The 19,788-nt window shown below is 38.2% G+C and overlaps 1 protein-coding gene across 4 annotated transcripts in view; it reads left to right on the top strand.

Moving 5' to 3' along the window:
• DOCK3 (dedicator of cytokinesis 3) overlaps positions 1 to 19,788 on the top strand; it is a 568,180-nt gene that overhangs the window by 448,450 nt on the left and 99,942 nt on the right. For all 4 annotated transcript variants that reach the window (XM_087867015.1, XM_087867014.1, XM_087867013.1 and 1 more), the window contains exons 10-13: positions 372 to 453; positions 5,524 to 5,584; positions 6,871 to 7,018; positions 18,154 to 18,242. In XM_087867015.1, the coding sequence (XP_087723141.1) occupies positions 372 to 453; positions 5,524 to 5,584; positions 6,871 to 7,018; positions 18,154 to 18,242 (380 nt within the window). The remainder of the gene's footprint in view (positions 1 to 371; positions 454 to 5,523; positions 5,585 to 6,870; positions 7,019 to 18,153; positions 18,243 to 19,788) is intronic.

Raw genomic sequence — 19,788 nt, 5'->3', positions numbered from 1 at the left:
TGATCTGAGTGTTCACATCAGAGAACGTGTATGCTTGTTATGGGCCTAGCATTATGACTGGAGCTTTGCGGGTATTTGGAAAACAATAAAAGATACAGTCTTCATTGCTCCTCTCAGGGAGCACACACCTCTAGGGAGATAAGAGCTGCTACCAGCAAATAAACAGCAACAGCTGCTAGGCGGTTTGTAGTGTCCATTGCATGCTGCGTGGCAAGAAAAATAGCGTCCTGTCATTAGACATGTACTTTTGGCCTTGCCTTTCACTGTGAGCTATTCTGAAAGTGTTTAGGGCTTCTCTGTAAATGCCCTTTTTATTTGTTCTGGAGCATGTGGTCCCTTACATTTTTCTGTCTCTCTCTCCTACATTTCAGTGAGCGGTTTCTGGTGAGACTGAACAAGAATGGTGGGCCAAGGAACCCAGAGAAGATAGAACGAATGTGTGCCCTTTTTACAGTATGTGCAAATTCTCTTTCCCTTCTCTGCTGTTGACTCTACCCAGGGGCCTGCTATGTGGATATTGTAACCCTGGAAACAAGCATTTATTCTTACCTCCCCACACTTAGGACTTGATTTATGTTCCTATCAGGTTTTAATGAATTATTTAAAGAAAACTGAAATCAGCTATAGTTTTTAACTGAATTTTTTATTAAAGAAATATAATCAAGTACCTTTTACTAATGTAGGTTTTAGAAGCTATTGAATATAACAGACAAAATCTGAAGGAAGTCTTTCTTACTAGTCTTATTCAAGGCTGCTGGGAAATTCCCTGATGTAGGAGTGTGGTTTCTCTAAAGGCATCCACCAAACGTACAGCTGTGCAGTTTTTAGCGAGTGCATAGAAAGGGGCAAACTAAGTATTCTGTTCTCTCACGTACCAAATGGAGGATCTTTTCCTGCTATGACCTATACTTTCATTTTTTCCGAATAACCATGCTGTCATTCATGGTCTCCAGGATCACAAACTCATCAGCTCAGAGAAGACATAGTAATCTGCTTCTGGAAAGTGGTTAGCCTCACATACCACATTGCCTTGTGTATGCTTCTAGTTGATTCTGATTTACCGAATGTTTGTTATTTAGTTAAAAAAAACTAGTGTGAAGCTTTGTTTATTTCAGTTTATTTATTTGCCAAGGAGAAAACAAGACTGTGTTACAATTTTAAACCAGTTTTGACTCTCATGGAGTCTTTGATCTGCTTCAGTGCTGCTGAGATACATTAAGACCCGTTAACGCCGGGAGGTGTGATAGTCTCACAGTGCCACTGCCCTGGTGTCGGTGCATGACTGATGGGTGACAGATGTCTCAGAGCTTACGGTGTGCCTCTTAAACACAAATGGGGTTTACGTAGGCATCTTATATGTGACTTTCTCTGAAAGATAACACTGGATTTGTTTACCTGACTTTTTTGTTCAATTACTACAACTTTCTTTCAAAACCTCAAACAACGTTACTGTAGAATCAGAAGCCACTTTCACAGGGAGAGCTTCTATTGAAAATGCTCCAGATGTACAGAAACATTTGTAAGTCTAGTTAAGCTACAGTGATTTTTTTTCCCCATCTTTGAACTCAGCATACAAACCTTAGGAGATAATGCAGGAAGAAAGAGCAGGTAAAGCCGACCCATGAAGACAGTTAAGGGAGTTGATATGGCTTAGTCTGGGAAAAGCAGCACTGTTCCTTCAGTAGGAAGAGAACAAGGGAAAGAGTGCAAGTTGCAGTTAATGGGATTTAGGTTAGAATATTGGGAAAGAGCTTCTGAAGTGAGAGTGTCTAAACACTGCAGTGGTCCTCTGGGGCCACCTTTCTGAAACAGAAATAGAAGGAAATGAGACACCCATCTGTTTAGAATGCCTCAGTGACCTTAGGAGGTTTTTCTGGATCCTGGTTCTCTGAGAAAATAGCAAAAGAAATCACTGCTTCCTTGTTCTTTGGCATTGTGGGAACAGAGCTGTGTGCATGTGCTATCTTTGAATATGATGAGTGCAGTCCTTGTCTCTTGAAAAATGAACTTAATTATGATGATATTTGAATGTAATTACAGTAAATCAAAATTTTCATTTTGTAGCATTTTAATTATCTATATGGGCCCAGAGGCCTACTCTGTAGCTTTGACTTTATAAATCAGAGATGCACATAACATTCATGTGCTCTTATTCTGCCACAATGGGAAGACACAAGGCTGCTAAAAATACCACTTCTGTAGTTCCCTTTGCAGTACAGCCCTTAATTTTTTTTAAGATCCTAAAAAGTGATTTGAGAATTTTTTACAAAGCACATGAAATTATTTAACAAGATTGTCTTAGCCAGGGCTTTCATGTTTTACTTTAAGCTACATGAAATAATAATTTTGGTGGAACCTATTTTCTCATCTAAGGTTTGAGTTCCTCCTGTGGGCTAAAGGAGTTTTCTAGATTGACATATGTGCTGCAGAGTTTGAGAGTAATGCTCAAAAATGCAGCCGCAGCTGTGGTCAGTTGCCAACCTGTTAGCTTACCTTAACATCAAGAAGAAGGAAGCCTACAAACTGAGCAGTTTTGCAGGATTACTCAAGCAGACTTCAGAGCCACATTACAGACCATCACATTATTCATGGCTCAACCTTGTTCTCTACAAAATCTGGGTTTTTTTCTGACCTTGTTAGATTTCAGAGCTTCCTGTCCAGGGAGAATTTTATCCAGAAGGAGGTGTTTCATATTTATGTGAATGTCTAATAGAGTGATATCCTGACTTTCATGATAAACAACGGCTACGTGTATGAGCGTGTGAGAGCATGTCTGTGAATTTACTTATTATTAGACATCCAGTGCTTCACACACAGTGCCTGGCAAGTACTAAGGCCTCAGTAATGATTTGTTACATAAGTAAATGAGTATGTTTATTTGTTATTGTATTTGAGTGATCAACTCAGAAAATGAACTTGTGTTGTTTTCCCTGTATTCGTTGGCATTGTATTTTCTACCTTTATTTATATCTTCTGCTTCTGTTGTAGCATAAGTATCAATAAATTGGCTTTTTTTTTTTTTTGTATTTGTAAATCCCATTGTCTCTAGAGAAAAGGGGCAGTTCAGGCACAGGAAAGTGAGTTGACTTTTCCATTTTTTAAATGGAACATCAGTAACTGATCCAAGATGCTGAGCCCTGTGACTACCATATAGTTAGGAACCAGCTTTTAATTATGTAGGATTGGAGGGTATGCTCCAGTGAGTAAATCTAAATTCAGACTCTGCTCACCAAATGTATGGTGGGAATCCTTCTTCCTGTCTTGGTTTTACAGGTCTTGTGAGTATTTTAACGTGGATAGCCACACTTCGTACTTAGTCTTGAAGAGTGAGTGTTCACTAACTCTGTGGTAATGGTGTTTAACCATGCACTTATGTTTATAAGATAGCTTTCACATTGAAATTATGTGGGACTCACAAATAATAATTTCACATAAAACATTTTTTTGCACTGATTATTCCCATTTTATATTTATTGACTTCACATAAATACCACAGAGAGTTCTGGGTACCATGTACAAAATGGTCAGAAGGGGTCCCTACTCCATCTACTTGGAAAATACCATAAATTATATTTCAGTTTTCTTCCTTTCATTCACTTAGAACCAAGAGACAGGTCCTGTGCTCATGTGTACAACTGATCTGATTAGTGTTTGATCATTTTTGGTAACTGGCTTGAATTCTTATGTGTAGGGATTAATCATCATACTGGTTATTTGATAGTTTGGATTAACACAATCTAAGCTATGAAGAAGGAACCGTTTCCTTTGAAATGTGTCGAACATTTCTGTATCTTTCAGTAAATAAACATGTTTCAATCCCCAAATAAGCACATAAAAGTGGTAATCTGGGGTTTTTTTCAGTTTTATTCATTGTGTAGTAGCCATTTTAATAAGTGTCAAAATACAGAGATATTTTGAGGGTATCATTTTAAGTTCCATTTCTAAATTAAAGGACATGGTGAAATGGAGCCTGAACCATCCTTTTTCAGTTTCAAAAGACAACTTTCATATAAAATATTTCTTTGTGATTCCAGAGATACACATTTATCTTAAATTATTTTGTAACCTATTTCATTATAAGCATATTTCATTATTCCATCAAGAATGTGGTGAAATGTCATAGCCATCTAGAATCTAAAAGTTTTAATTTCACCATTGCATATTACGTTTTTAAAATTTTTTTATAATAATTTTTTATTATATTATGTTAGTCACCATACAGTCCATCCCTAGTTTTTGATGTAAAGTTCCATGATTCATTACTTGCGTATAACACCCAGTGCACCATTACTTTTTAATGTCTCCTTTCCTTTCGTATGTTTAGGACCACTCTACAGGGCAGAACTGGGAATACAGTAAGGCAAGCAAAGCATAGGATCCTGAGAGTGAGACTTCCTTTAACTTTGCACCTTGGGTGCCTTGCTTGCCTTACGCTAATCCTAACCCTGCAACAAGGTATAAAAATAAAGCAAACATGGGGACTCTGGATCTCAAAGCTCATTTGAAATTATAACTGTCACTTGATTGTCCCTTTCCCTGCCTTTTCAAAAAGAGATAAGCATCTACGACCAATCAAAAGATGCAAGATGGGAAGGACAGGGAACTAAGTAAGGGACCTTTTCCTAGAAGCAAAAGGGAAATCTTGGGAAACTGTCCCGTTAAGGACAGAGGTTATTCCAACAATCATCATTAATTCACAACAGTGTGTCTGAGTGAGCAGCAAGTTGACCTGGTAAGAAGTCTGAAACAGAGTATATATTGAAGTTTTATTACTTTAAGTACAACATGTTAAAGTAAAATACATACCCATAAATGAACATTCTATTTCAAAATGTGTCCTAAACATAAATAATTTAATGTATAAAACTATTTTCATAATTTTAGTTTAAAGATGACTGGTTGGATCAGATTTGTTTAGTTAAAAGAAGCCCTTAGAATTTTCCAGATGGATTATTTTTAGCTTCATACTTCAGTACAAATGATGCATATCTAAATTTGGAAATAGACATCAAATTATTGAGGCTTCACTAAGACCAAATTAGTCTCTTCTCAAGGGAACATATCTAGTGTTTAATAATCATGTAGACCACAGAATAAACATAAAATTAGTAAAGAGTAAACTTCTAGAATTTCAGTCATTAATAAGCTTATTGGGTGTTTTCCCATTTTTTCTGCATTGAATGTTTCTTTTGTTACAAAATGTTTTTGATGTGATGTTAGAATAAACATGGATAAGGCAATATTATGAAGATTTCTATTGTGAGAATATTTGTTGTGTGTTCTATATAAAAGCTGGGAAAATATTATCGATAAAATTAACTTCCAGAGGCATATAAGATATTCACATTTTTGCTGCAGGAATCTTACAGACACTAAACCACTATGTGCTTTAGTCCCTCTCCCCACCTATAACATATGCTAAAAGTAACAAAAGCAGATGATTGTGAGGTTTGAAATGAAATTTTAATTATTTTCGGTATATTCATTGCCTTAATTTACTTGTTTTTTCTTTTCTTTTCTTAGGATCTGAGCAGCAAAGATACGAAGAGAGATTTATATATAGTTGCCCATGTGATACGAATAGGTACTGTCTACCTTATCCGTTCACATGAGTAAGACCAGCCCACCTTGGGATAAGTATCTACTACTATGTTTGAGCTTTATCCTATCCCTAGCTCTTACCTGTAATGTCAGGTCTCAGGATGAGAGCCCAGCTTGTATTGGAACTCTCCCTTAAGCTCAGCTGCTATCATAGCTGAATTTGACATAAACGAAAGCATTTTTTTTTTCACTTGAAATCTTCTGCTCCCTATTTGTTTTTGGACCCAAACTCTTTATTTCAAGCGGTCTGCTCTTTTGACATTCTTTCCATCACAGTGCCTTGCCTTTGTACCAGCTTTTCCACTTCAGAGATCTTACAACATGTTGCAGGTTGCCATCTTAACAGGTGGTGAAAGGCCTTTGCTGTGTTTTTTATCCAAAAGTATGTATCTGTGCTGTTTTCCACAAAATGAGAGTTACTATCCTTGCTGCAGTCGACGTGACGTGTGGTATTTCACTTTTACCGCACCCAAGATGAAAAATGATTTTTGCTACTGTTTGGTGGTTGATTTACTCAGCCTCATTTCAAGCGTATGGCATAATTTGGGGGGCTATGACTAACCAAGTCTTCCTCCATAGGTTTGGGTTCTGGGATATCTTGTACATTTTTTTGTCAAAGAATATTTTTTAATCCTTCACCAACAAAACACCGATTTTGCTGTACTTTGGTTTTGCTGTACTTCATAAGCGTTCATTGAGGTTCCAGGTGTGCTTTTGCAAGTCCTCTTGCCACCACCGTAGGCACAGCCTTGCTGGGCGGGAGAAGCCCCTTCTTCCCGACACAACTGTCGCTTCCGCTTCCGCTTCCACAGAGGTTTAGGAGCAGCTTTGGCAGCAAAATGTGGTTGGAAGAATAACACATTGTTCTCATCTTTGCATACATATTTTTATCTGGCAACTAAAGTATTAAACTTTGTATCCTCAATATGCCAAAGAAGTTTAAATCTAACACACTGGTTTTTCTAAGAAATTCATAAAAGCACCGTTTCATTCTCATATGATTAATAAGTGGACTATTGGTATTCAGGTAGATAATAAGGATGATTAACTGAATGTGGTGCAGGGGAAGAGCCCCAGCCAAAGGCCTGTTTGGCATTTCTCCACATAAATATTCTGCATCCTTGGATGGCTCCCTTCAGTCCTAAATCAGTCTTCCAATTTAAGTATCTCTAAGGTGCCTACAGCTCTGGCATCCTTGGATGACAATCAGGTGATACTGGAGAGGAGCCTGGAGTTCTCAGCCTGACTGGTTTTTCTGCTGTGCTCCAGGCCGGATGCTCCTGAATGACTCAAAGAAAGGCCCTGCTCACCTGCACTACCGGCGACCATATGGCTGTGCGGTCCTAAGCATCCTGGATGTCCTACAGTCGCTCACAGAATTAAAGGAAGAAAAGGATTTTGTTCTTAAGGTTTACACGTGAGTAATACACAAAGGAAATATTCATAATTTACAACATAAGACATTCCAGCACTACCCTTGAGAGTAGCAGTGCTCAAGCTTTGTGGGACACAGAACCACCAGAATATGTAGGATAGGGAGTTCTTAAAAAATGCAGAGATTTTGATGTAAGGTTTATATTTTTAATAAGTTTCCCAGGTGATTTTGAAGCAGCTGAATTTGGAAACTTCTATCCTAAACTAGAAGTCTGGTAGTATAGATTTCTGTACTGTCTCTTCTATCTAGGATTAACCAGCATTATTATATATTTACAGAAAAACTAATAATGTAATTTCTCATGTGTTTTGGACATAAAACAGTCTTTGTCTGATACTTGCCCCCCAGGACACAACTGAGCTAGGTCCCGATGCAAATAGCTTCAGAGAATGATCACGAGTCAAGTTGAAGAAAAGCAAGTTTTTCTGAGGAGCTGTGGCTTCACTCTTCACTTTTGTGACCGCAGATCCAGAAGTCACATCCAACTAGTCATGGCATTATTTGTAATGTCCATTAACCAGTGGATCTGCCTTATAGAAGCAGTGTGTCTCCTGATTCTTGTTAAGCAATAGAAAAAAAATAAGTGAAGAAAAGGAACAGAATTCAGGCATATCATCTGTCTTTGCTGATACAGACCTAGGAATGAATAGTAGTGCTGAAAACATGATTTGTGATGGGTTTAGTGAGTTTTTAAAGTAAGTGTTTTAACTATGGAATTCTTTTAAAGAAATGTCTGTCCTCTTTTGGTTTTAACCCATTATTATTTTTCTAAATGAAATCTAATATTGTCCATCATCATGTTAATGTATCATCACCATAATATTGTATGAATATTTCTGTGTATTGTCTGTTCTGATTCAGTCAGGAAATGAACTTAATTCACAATTACACTTAATTTGGGCCTTTATATATCAACCACATTTTATTAATTTCAAAATAAAAGTCCAGGCCTCCTTATTACTTATTTTGCCTTAAGCACTGTTCTGTTCAGAGCTGTATATTTTATGGGTTGAGGATCGTCCTTTGGAATAGTAACCTACAAAGGAAATTTTGGTGGGTTTTCTCTTCCTTTCATGCATCAGTCACAGACTTTCTACATATACCGAACCTCTTCATTGATGGCTGATGGGAACTGCTTTTTGATATACCTTCCAGCCTTTGAAAAGGACTAAACAGGAATCCAAAATCATTATCATTATCCTCTTACTCTACTCTAGCCTTCCCAAGGACGAGGGGTTTATAGGTAGCACTCCCCAATTGCATCTCTTTGCATGTATCAGCTGTTCCTTGCTTGACTGCAAATTCTCATTGTGGATAGGGGCTTGCACAGCATCCCTCTTGAAATCATGCTGTCAGGCTTAAGTGGCCTAATTGCTTCTAAAACAATGGAAGATCATTATCAAAAAAATATTTTGAAGGACTAATAGAATCAAAATGTAGGATAATTTTTCCACTTGAAAATATTGAAATTGTCAAATAGACTTCCCACTGCATGTTTGCGAAATTGATTTTGTGCGCAGTGTGGAATTCCTCTAGGATTAGTGTTTTAAATCCACATCAGCACAGTGAATCCAGCCCTTAGGAGAAGCAGTATTTTCCAATAAGTTTCATAGCACATGTTTGTTAGATTGAATTAGAAGCTTTAAAGGTTTAATAATTGCTACTGATAGTGCTTTAGCCTTTATTAGGACAGGATTTGGCAAGGATAAAAACCCCTTGTATGGTTTTAATCAATGAATTGGCAAAATATCTCATTAGTTGTTGACATTCTCATCATTTCTTTCTTTATTCAGTCAGCCTCAACCAGCAAAGATTCAAGCTCCTGTGTATCTCTTGCCATAGCCATTCCTCTGGCTTAATAGAAGTTGTTTAATGTCATGTGTGTGTGGTGAAGGTCCCACATCATTTTAAGAAAATCTCAAGAAGCTGGGGCATGAAAACTAGGTTGGTTCCTAATGAGCCAAAAGCCTGAAAAATCACTAATAAATCATCACTGTATGCAATTCAGTCTGATATAGATATCATGTTTCCTCTCGCCAGAAGGACTAGGGCCACAGGCAGGCACAGGGCATGTCGAACCTGGAGCCTAGGACACGGAAAGAGAGTAGTGCTACAAAGCTAAAGCCGACACTAAGGTGAAGTCAAGGAGCCATAAATAATGCATGTGACCAAACATAAGATGCTTCTGCATATGCAATGACCACGCTTCAAATTCACAGTGTGACACAGTCTAAATAAACATTTTTAGGCCCACCTTAATGAAATAAATAAATAGCTACTTAGAATATTAAATCTACTATGTTAGTTATATTTTAAATCGTATTCTATAAAATGTATATTAACCCATTACATATTCAATCACATGTTATATAAAATTGAGAAGTATTACATTTTCTCACTCTCGCGTGTTATGAGAAAATTTTATTCAAATTCCTCATATGCAACCATGTCATCAGGATTTTGTCAACATTACAGCCACTTTCTGAGTCATCTGACACAGTTTTCCAAGGCATGGTCTTTCACTTTCATCAGGTTGGTTTGATACATCACTCTTTGAATCCTTGATGGTGCGTTCGCTGGAAATTCATCTTGAGGCTCAATTACATTTTTGCTGAATATTTGGACACTTGCTGTTTCTGTGTCTTTATTTGTCCTGTAGGCCCATGTATGTGGCCTTAATAATACAGCTGCTTACTATGCTGCTTTTAAGATGAGGTTTACAATAACATCCAGCTCTTCAATTTGGAGGTCATACCCAAGGGTAATTACTAAGTCTGTGTAGTTTTGCTCTTTTTAAAAAAATAAATAAATAAATAAAAATAAAAAAAGATCTTAAGCCAATTCTGCCAGATAGGTTTTATAAGCATCTAAAAATCTCATTGATTGAGATAATTTCAGGCTATTGTAACTTACCCAAACACTGCTGTGACGTTCAAAATCAAAGGGATTCAGAGAATGCCCCATAACATGACAGGTTGTGGGAGGGAGGAAATATAAGGTGGCAACCTCTTCTCTTATGTGATGACTGGAAGGGACCCTATCCTTATATTTGAAGTAGACACACATTTCCTCTGAACACTGACTTTGGGGTCTTTGTTTCATAGCCACCTTATCCATGAAAATGCCTCAAGTTGAGAGTGCTGGTTTAGGAGCCATTCTTAAATGGAGGCCCATTCTTAAATGAGTGAAGGGCCATTGGGCCATCCTCGTTTTAGTACAGAGAAAAGAAGGCTTAAGTCTTTATGTATATAACAACGTCAAATGAAAATACTGCTTTTCACTTGTGAGTCAGTTGAGGAAGTAGCTCCTATTCCTCTCTCTCCTAGCCTAGGCCTTCCCAATTTTCCATGGATCATCATCCACCCAGGACTATTATCTGCTGTGTCTGTCATCAGCGTATGAGCATCTGCACCAAACGTCTGCTCAGGCCATCACAAAGAAGACCTAAATCCAGCAGGTCTATGCCCATGGAAGTACTCTGTTTTGACTCTCCGTACTCACCATCTCTAGCCGTAAAGCCTAGTTAGATTTGTTTGTGTGTGAGTGCTGCTGCAAAGCAGAACTCATTAAATAATGAGCCAGAGCAAAGAAAGTCAGCTCAGGATGACTCCTGTTCATGTAGAGGTGAAAAGGCTCATGACTCTAACACAGAAGTGTTGGCACACCGAGGTCCTAAGTATTCTCTGCCACAAGCTTGGAAAATACCCCTGCGTTCTCCCTTCCTTTTCTGTTGTGCTGCTCCTCCAGGAAAGTCACACTGAAAGAATGATGGCTCTAAGAGTAGACAAACACAGAGCTGCCTTCATATAACAACTTTGTTAACTGATTTAAAGTACTCAGTGGTATGTATGAGCCCATCTTGTTTTTTTATAAGATAATACTTTCACCTATTAGATAGAGGGATAGATTAGATAGATGAGGTGATTGGTAAACAGAAGCTGTGAGATTTGGACAAATCACCCTAATTCCCTGAACTTCAGTTTCCTCATCTACAAAATTGAAAAAAAAAAAAAAAGGAATAAGGTAATATAAGAAACCAAAAAAAAAAGAAAAAATCCATATGAACTAGTGAATCAAACAGGAAAAACGTGGTGGTAAATAAACAAGAGGACCAGTGGTTCAGGAAATGAGATCTGACCAAATAATGCGCATCCTACATGCCATCTAAAAAGGAGTTTCCGGGGTTTTTTGTTTGTTTGTTTGTTTGTTTGTTTGTTTGTTTTTTGCTAGTGACTCTTGGTTACAGGTAAGCTCTACTTTTACATCTAAACTACAAATCCTATATAATTCCATGCGTAATATCTTCATTACCCCATGGTAATCACATAAAATTTACCCAGTAGTCCATGTACTTCAGTTTAAAGGAAGTTGACCAAATTCAGCCTTCTTAACTGGTGAGAGAAAGCAGCGCCAGAGCCCAGGTGTCCTTACCAACATCTCTACCTCCAGCTTGTGAGAGTTCCAGAAAGCCCCTTTTTTCCTCCACAGGGATAGAAAGAGCATTCTGTACTGATACGCGGTGGAATTTATAGTGGAGATCTAATTGTCATGACCCTTAATGTGTATAATAATGACTCAAAATTATTATAGTCAATTTATTAGAAATACAAAAAGAGGATAAAAGTACAATAATAGTAAGAGGCTTTAACATGCCTCTTGACATACAGGAAGACAAAAATAAATAAGGATGGAAATAAATATTTAAATCAGGTAAATAACTCTGACTTAGAGAATTGGAATAAGGTTGATGTGACAGAGGCTAACCGTCAGCATCTTTGAACGCTCACCATGGGCCGTCGTTACCCCTCTTTTATAGATAAGGAAACAGGCAGAGTGGTGAGGCATGTTCCTGAGCAGCCTGATTAAGAGACTATGTGCTTAACCTCTTGCTCTCCTAGTACAAATAGGGTGAGCATAATTTGTCATCTAAATCAGGACTTTCTGATAGTCAAAAGAAGTGCTGTTGATGCCAGGACAGCAGGTGTAAATGGAGTATCCCAGCTCGCCAGGCCATATGGTCCTCCCAGGTCTAGACAAGTCTTTTATCCAATAAACAGAATACATCTTTTCCAGTGCCTATGGAACATTTATAAAAATTATTCATAGAAAAAATTTCCATAAATTCCATAAGTCACAAGCCACCCTCTCTGATCACAGTGCAATTAGCATATAATGCATCATATTAGTCATCCAAAAGGGAAAAAACATATAACCAACCTGATACCAGAAAAGATACTTGACAAAGGTCAATCTTCATTCCCAATTATTTAACAATTTTAGCTTAGTAAACTCAGAATAAAATGCCATTTGTTGCAATTTGAGGGGGTTAATAGATATCAGTAGATTGGTTCTGAGAGCAAAATGTTAAGCAGGTATAGATAAAAATGGATATAGAGTACATAGATGGACATATATAAACATGTCACTGTTATTAACAAGAAAACTTAATTTGAGATGATGGTGCAGATCTATGAGCCACATAGACTTTTGTATTTGTTTCCCGTGACTACTGTAACAAATTACTGCAAATGTGATTTATAGCATAGAAATTCTCACAATCCAGATGAAATCAAGATGCCAGCAGGACCACACTCCTTCTAGAGGCTCTAGGGGAAAATCTGTTCTTTGCATCTTCTGGGAGCTGTCAGTATGCCTTGACTTGGGGTTTCATCACTCTAATCTCTGCTTCTGTGGTCACATTGCCTCCTCCTTTCTTGTCTGCATTTTCTTCTCTTCTGTGTCTTAAATCTTCCTCTGCCTTTCTCTAAGGACATTTATCATTGAAGTTGAACTCACCCAGATTATCCAGGATTATCTCCTAATCCCAAGATCCTTAACTTAATTACATCTGCAATGACCTTTTTTGCAAATAAGATAACATTCACAGGTTCCAGGAATTAGGATATAGATATATCTTTTTAAGGGCTACCATTCAACCCACCACAACTTGTGATTAACATAAACCCTGAGTCACTGACTATTAAAGTCATCATCAACGTGGAACCTGGTGGTACAGAGGATTGTGTGTTCTCTGCAGACAGGTTGGTCCCAAAAGAGGGAAGAGGCAAAACTGAGATGTTCATGCCCAGGTCCTTCTTCTAGAAGTGCTGGTCAAGGAGGTCACTCTCCCAGGAAAGTGACTAAATGGGGCAGAAATGTTACTCATGGGAGCCCTTCTACCACCTGGAAGGAAAAGGAGGAAACTAAGTATTTCTGTTAAAGTGCATGTGTGCGTGCATGCATGCTATTTGTCTTTTTTTAATACTCTATACTAAAATACACATATATAGATTGTAAAATAAATAATTTACATTTTTCATAAATAAAAATGCCAATTCTCATGGCCTACGAGAGCACATCCAGAATCTATCAAATTGGTTTATTTGTGTCAGCTTGGTCTTGGAGATTCTGTTCAATTAGGCCATTTTTATAGAAATGTGTGCTGTTTTTCTTCATCCTTCTGGATACTACTCTCTTTTTGCACTTTAATAAGGACTACATGAAACAGTGGTCAGCACCAGCAGTGTTAAATCTGTAGGTTGTTGCCTATTTTCCATCTTATTAGGACTTTAACCAAATAAAGGCCAAAATAACACCCAAAGAGAAAGAATTTTAATATGGAGTATTTGCACTAAATTAAGTTTTACACCATAGCCAAGACTCAGTAGTTGTAATTAGGTAGAGACAAATGGGAATGCTGACTGACATCAGGGACATAAGTACCCTGAAGCCCGGTGCAGGAGTAAGGTTTTCAGTGCTATAGTACTCAGCCTCTTTCTCTCTGTACCCCACTCCAAACCTGCCTGCCTGTCCTGCTTTTGGGACCACATTTAGACTCCAGCTCCGCTTCACTCTTCTCAGTAAAATGAACATAGTAATATCTATCTTACTGGATTATGAGAATTAAGTGAAATAAAATATGGGAATCTACCCCAACCATCGCCTCCTACAGTAGGCCCCCTTCTAAAAATGCAAAGGTTATATGTAACTGATAAATTATTGAACACTACAGCTGAAACTAATGATGTACTTACTACATGTTGGATAACTGAAATTAAATAAAAAATAAAAATAAAACTGTGAAACTTAAAGGTCTTAAACAATCCTTTAGCAACAAACAATCCTTTAAAATTTCTTAAGCATTTTAAACATTTTTTGTGTTGCTCACCGTGGAAAAAAAAGGAGAAGAAAGTTGGGTGAATAACCATCCGAAACACAGAAATTAAGAAGATAAGGAGATCGTAGGGAAGAGGCAGATGCTAACATGTGCTCTGGTACATGAGTGACTGAGAAGAGTATTCTGAACTCTGTTGAGCTGGACTCGCACTCCTGCTCTTGTGCTTCTGAATGCTTGGGAATCCCATGTAGAAAACCAAAACTTTCTCACCTCTCTGTCTTCCTTAGTAAAATCCCTGGACATGTAGTAGTTGAAGTGCTGTGCTGTTTATCTCCCTGTGAGGAAAGCAGACTGCTACAGAGGCATGCAGACCTCTTTTAGATCACAGTCCCTCATGTGTCTTATGATTGAGGACAAACTACCAACATCAGTAATCATGCTGTAAATATTAATTTGATTGGATAGAACATAATCATGCTGCATTATAATCACAACTCATTTGATTATTTAATAAATGCTCCGATTTATAATTTGTCCTTATAAAGTATCCTAGTGATTGGTTAAAATATGCTGATGGCACCACATCCATTTATTTTCAGATGATTTGAGTAGCTCCTTGGCATTCAGGAAAGGGAGATATTTGAAAGATCAGTTAGGAGGTGATTACACTAATCCAGAAGAGAGATGATATGGTTGAACCGAGGCCAAGAAGAGGAGAGGTGAATGAATTAATACACACTGTCACTGTGGATGTGGTTGACAAAGCACTGTCTCCACTGTACTGCCAAAAAAAAAAAAATTAGGGTTTTATTGGAGAAATGCTGAAATTACACCATCTATTGGAGGGAGGGAGTTAATTTTCAAGATTCTTCTTTTGAAGTGAGAGGGGGAGTATATTATTTATGACAAACTGTAGTCAGATTTCTGTTAAAGAAAGTGACTACTGATCTTGTAAACCTAGAAAGTGGCAAAAAAAAAAAAAACTGACAGCAAGACAAGTCTTTGAATCCTCACCAGCTGGGCACTTCTCTGATGTACTAACTGGTTGGAAGAGATGAGACAGTGTGCGTGTCAGACAGGAAGGGCTGGATGTGCTGTTGCCAGCACCTCTCACTTTTGATTTCCAACTGAGTTGCTAAATCACAAGTGCTCATCTTAAAGAACACTCCCTCCCTTCCTTTGTTTGGAAGGAATTCTGTAAGTAGAAAGTAACCTCACAGCTCTGGACTATGAGAACTTCATCTCTGACAATTCTTTGCAGCATCTCTGAGTAAGTGAGACCTATTTATACTGATTAAGGAGTCCGAAGAGCCACTGATTGAGTAACAAAATTAAGCTAATGACTAATTTCCTTTTTCTCTGAATGGCTTCTATACAAACCCTTGTATTTAATTGTTCTTCACATTGCTTGTACTTCACACTGCTGGATTGCACATGATGTAACTTTTTTTTCTATTGTTAAGTCTTTATACTATTTTTTTCAGTTCCTTACTCTGATTTCTTTTTTATTATTATTTGAATGTAATTGACACCAACATTATGTTAGTCCCAGGTGTGCAACATAGCGATTCATCTCTATACGTCATGTCATGCTGCCACAAAAACAGAAATACTATATGATCTGGTAATTTCACTACTGGGTGTTTACCCAAAGAAAACAAAAGCACTAATTCAAAAAAGATATATACACCCTTATGTTTATTGCAACATTATTTACAATAGCCAAGATATGGAAGCAACCCAAGTGTCCATCAATAGACAAATAGATAAGGAAGATGTGGTATACACACACACACACACACACACTCAGACACACACAAACACAAACACAGGAATATTGTGCAGCCTTAAAAAAAGATTCAAAGGGGCACATGCACCCCAATGTTTATAGTAGCAATGTCCACAATAGCCAAATATGGAAAGGGCCCAGATATCCATCGGCAGATAAATGGATAAAGATGATGTATATACATACATACCATTGAATATTACTCATCCATCAAAAAGAATGGCGTCTTGCCATTTGCTAGGATGTGGATGGAACTAGAGGGTATTATGCTAAGTGAAACAAGTCAGTCAGAGAAAGACAAATACCAAATGATTTCACTCATGTGTGGAATTTAAGAAACAAAATAGATGAACATAGGGGAGGGGAAGGAAAAATAAAATAAGATAAAAGCAGAGAGACAAACCATAAGAGACTCTTAACCATAAGAAACAAACTGAAGATTGCTGGAAGGGAGGTGGGTGGAGGGGATGGGCTAAATGGGTGATGGGCATTAAGGGGGCACTTGATGTAATGAGCACTGGGTGTTATATGCAACTGATGAATCAATAAATTCTACCCCTGGGGCACCTGGGTGGCTCAGTCGTTAAGCATCTGCCTTCGGCTCAGGACGTGATCCTGGCGTTCTGGGATCGAGCCCCACATCAGGCCCCTCCGCTGGGAGCCTGCTTCTTCCTCTCCCACTCCCCCTGCTTGTGTTCCCTCTCTCTCTGGCTGTCTCTATCTCTGTCAAATGAATAAATAAAAAATCTTTTAAAAAAATTAAAAAATAAATAAATTCTACCCCTGAAAGTAATAATACGCTATATGTTAACTAAGTTGAACTTGGTTTTTTTAAAGATTTTATGTATTTATTTGGCAGAAAGATAGAGCCAGAGAGCACAAGTGGTTGGGGGAGGGGGGGCGGGTGGGAAGGGGCAGAGGGACAGGGAGAAGTAGGCTCCCTGTTGAGCAGGAAGCCCAATCCAGGCTCGATCCCAGGACCTCGGCATCATGACCTAAGCCAAAGGCAGATACTTAAACTACTGGACCACACAGGCACCCCAAATAAATAGAATTTAAATAAAAACATTTTTTAAAAAGATGAGATCTTGCCATTTTTGACAACATAGACTAGAGGGCATTATACTAAATGAAATAAGTCAGACTGAGAAAGTCCAATACCATATGATTTCACATGATAAAACTCTTACTGGGGTTTCCTATTTGAAGTGGCTGTGCTGGACTGCACACTTCTGAGTAACCATGGAAAGATCCTGTGAGTTTTCCTTTGTGCCTGGGTCTTCCATTTTAGAGTCAGAAAGTATGGACCCATACCTTCCTATGCAACAGGGGAAGGGGTGGGGCCAAGGCTATGGGGACTCTTGGTATCACGTGGAATTTTCAAGAGATGACTCTAATTTCATTTCAGTTGCTTCATCGAAGTGTTTGCATTAGGATGAGGAATTCCTGGTCTCTGTTTCTAAACTATAACAAGTACTTGTGTGGTTGCAGCCCTCTTGGAAATGCCCTTTAGAGGGGAAGACTCTGAAATGTCAGTAATTAGCAGAGGTGCAATGTTGTTTCTCTATTCTCTCTTTTGTCCCAATCCTGAAGCCCTTGGGAAGGACTTTGTATGTTTCAACATTCAACCTTCTCTGCTAAGCTCTCCCTCCCCTTGACTAAAGAGGATTTCACGGTGGATCAAACTCATTACTCTCCTAAACTTTTCTTCCTCTCTTGGTGTGGCTGAAACAGCCACAAGTAAATATCCACACTGCCCTGAGGTTAGCAGGATTTTCCTCCGGGGCCAGTATAATGACTATTAAATGATGGTACAAAGCCAATGCAAGGCATGGCAGTTTCTAAACAGTAGTCGTTGTCAAAAGGAACTGTTATTTTCCCTCTCAGGAACTTGCCTCTGGAGCCTGGTGGGTGTGTGTGTGCATGTGTGTAAAGAACTAGAAGAGAAAAACTTGTCATGTGGGAGAGTGCTACTTCAGAGAATAGGATATTTTGCCACCTAAAATATTTGTTGAGATTCATTTTAGAGTTTCAACACTTTCCCCAAGTGGGAATCTTCTATGGGCCTTAACAGAAAACAAGCTTTGTCTAATTTAGTAAAACATAGGAAAAGGAGTATGAAGTTACCCTTCAAAGTTAGTGTTTCAGCTGGAACAGCAGACCAGATGTCGAAAAGCCTTGAGAGCCATAATGCCTGTCCTTCTGTTGCAGGTGCAACAACGAGAGTGAGTGGTCCCAGATCCACGAGAATATCATCCGCAAGTCCAGCGCCAAGTATTCTGCCCCCAGCGCCAGCCATGGTAACATACTTCTCTGGCTAGAAAACTTCGTGTTGCGCTTGCTGCTGCTGATCATACAGACCTCAGGGAATTTGTGCTGATCAGTTGCCATATGTAAAGTTCAATTCCCTACAAACATTTATTCTCCTCCCCAGTCACTTTCTATTATTTCTTCTTGTGATAATTTGAGACCTTTCCTAATTACTTCCAACCAAAATGCATTTTCTGTTCTTTCTAAAGTGGATTCCATGTGCTTTGATAGGTAACTTGAGTTCCAGTTTAAATCCAGAGTGAACAAAATTGCTGCAGGGTTTGTCACATTGTGAAGTCCGTGTTTTCCTGAACAAAGAATACATACCCTAGCCAAAAATAAAAGACAAATATTAATAATCACTTTTTCTATTCCTGTTCAGTATTAGCATCACCAAGAAGGCCTGATGCTAATGAGAATCAGTGATTAATCTGCCAATATCATTCAGGAACCGGAATAGGCAATCTTTATTTCACAGCAGCGTTTATCTTAGCTCAACTTCTTTTCCTTTTCCCTCCTTTTCTTTTAAAACTGTTTAATTTCTATCTAAATCTTGGTGCAATTCCACACATTAGAAAGATTGTATTTTCTAAATTGAACATTAATTGCTTGATGAAATTAGAAGCACTATTTAAAAGCCTCTGAGCTTTTTTGAAGACAGCTTTCAAATTTACATAGAATCATGTTTCTTCTGACAGTTTTAACCTCTCAATTATCTCATAATCTCTTTTACATAACCTTCTTTGTTTTTTAACTTCCAAAGCCTTGTTGTAAATAGAAAGTGGGCCTTAAACAACAGTGTCAAGCCACTCCAAGGCATGGCAGTCTCCAAAGTTATTAAGAAGAACTAAGTTTTCACTACTAGGTACATATCCAAAAGGTACAAAAATGCTGATTCGAAAGGGAACATGTACCCCAATGTTTATAGCGGCATTATCAACAATAGCCAAATTATGCAAAGAGCCCAATATCTATCAACCGATGAATGGATGAAGAAGATGTGGTATATATATACAATGGAATATTACTTGGCAATCAAAAAGAATAAAATCTTGCCATTTGCTAGGATGTGGATGGAACCAGAGGGTGTTATGCTAAGTGAAATAAGTCAGTCAGAGAAACACAAATACCATATGATTTCACTCATATGCAGAACAGTTGACATATTAGTTTTCTATGTATTTTTAAATGAGCCTTATTTACATATCTAGGGCTGAGTTTAATTTACGTTATTAATCCTCATCCAGCTCTTTCACAGGGATGGGGGTGGAGAGAGACAGGGGCCAGGTTGCTGACTCTCCAATATTCTGCACAAATGTCAGTTTGTGCAATTACTTTTTTATGGGACAGTCTTTAACCTAAGACGAGATGGTCCTATTTCCACTAGAGCTGAAGTTGTGCAGCACTCTGTGATCCATAGACCTGGTGTGTGTGGAGCAGGGGTGGGGATGGTTTGTGCTGGTCTTACTGGGGAGAGGTGTGCTGCTACTCTGACTCTCAACCACACTGGCCCTGGGGGAAAAAAAGCACCAGCAG

The sequence above is a fragment of the Ursus americanus genome, chromosome 14 (assembly GCF_024610735.1).
Source record: "Ursus americanus isolate L20-20 chromosome 14, mUrsAme1.1.p, whole genome shotgun sequence".
Lineage (NCBI taxonomy): Eukaryota > Metazoa > Chordata > Mammalia > Carnivora > Ursidae > Ursus > Ursus americanus.
The sequence above is the reverse complement of the archived record's forward strand: the minus strand, read 5'-3'. Positions and strand labels throughout refer to the sequence as shown.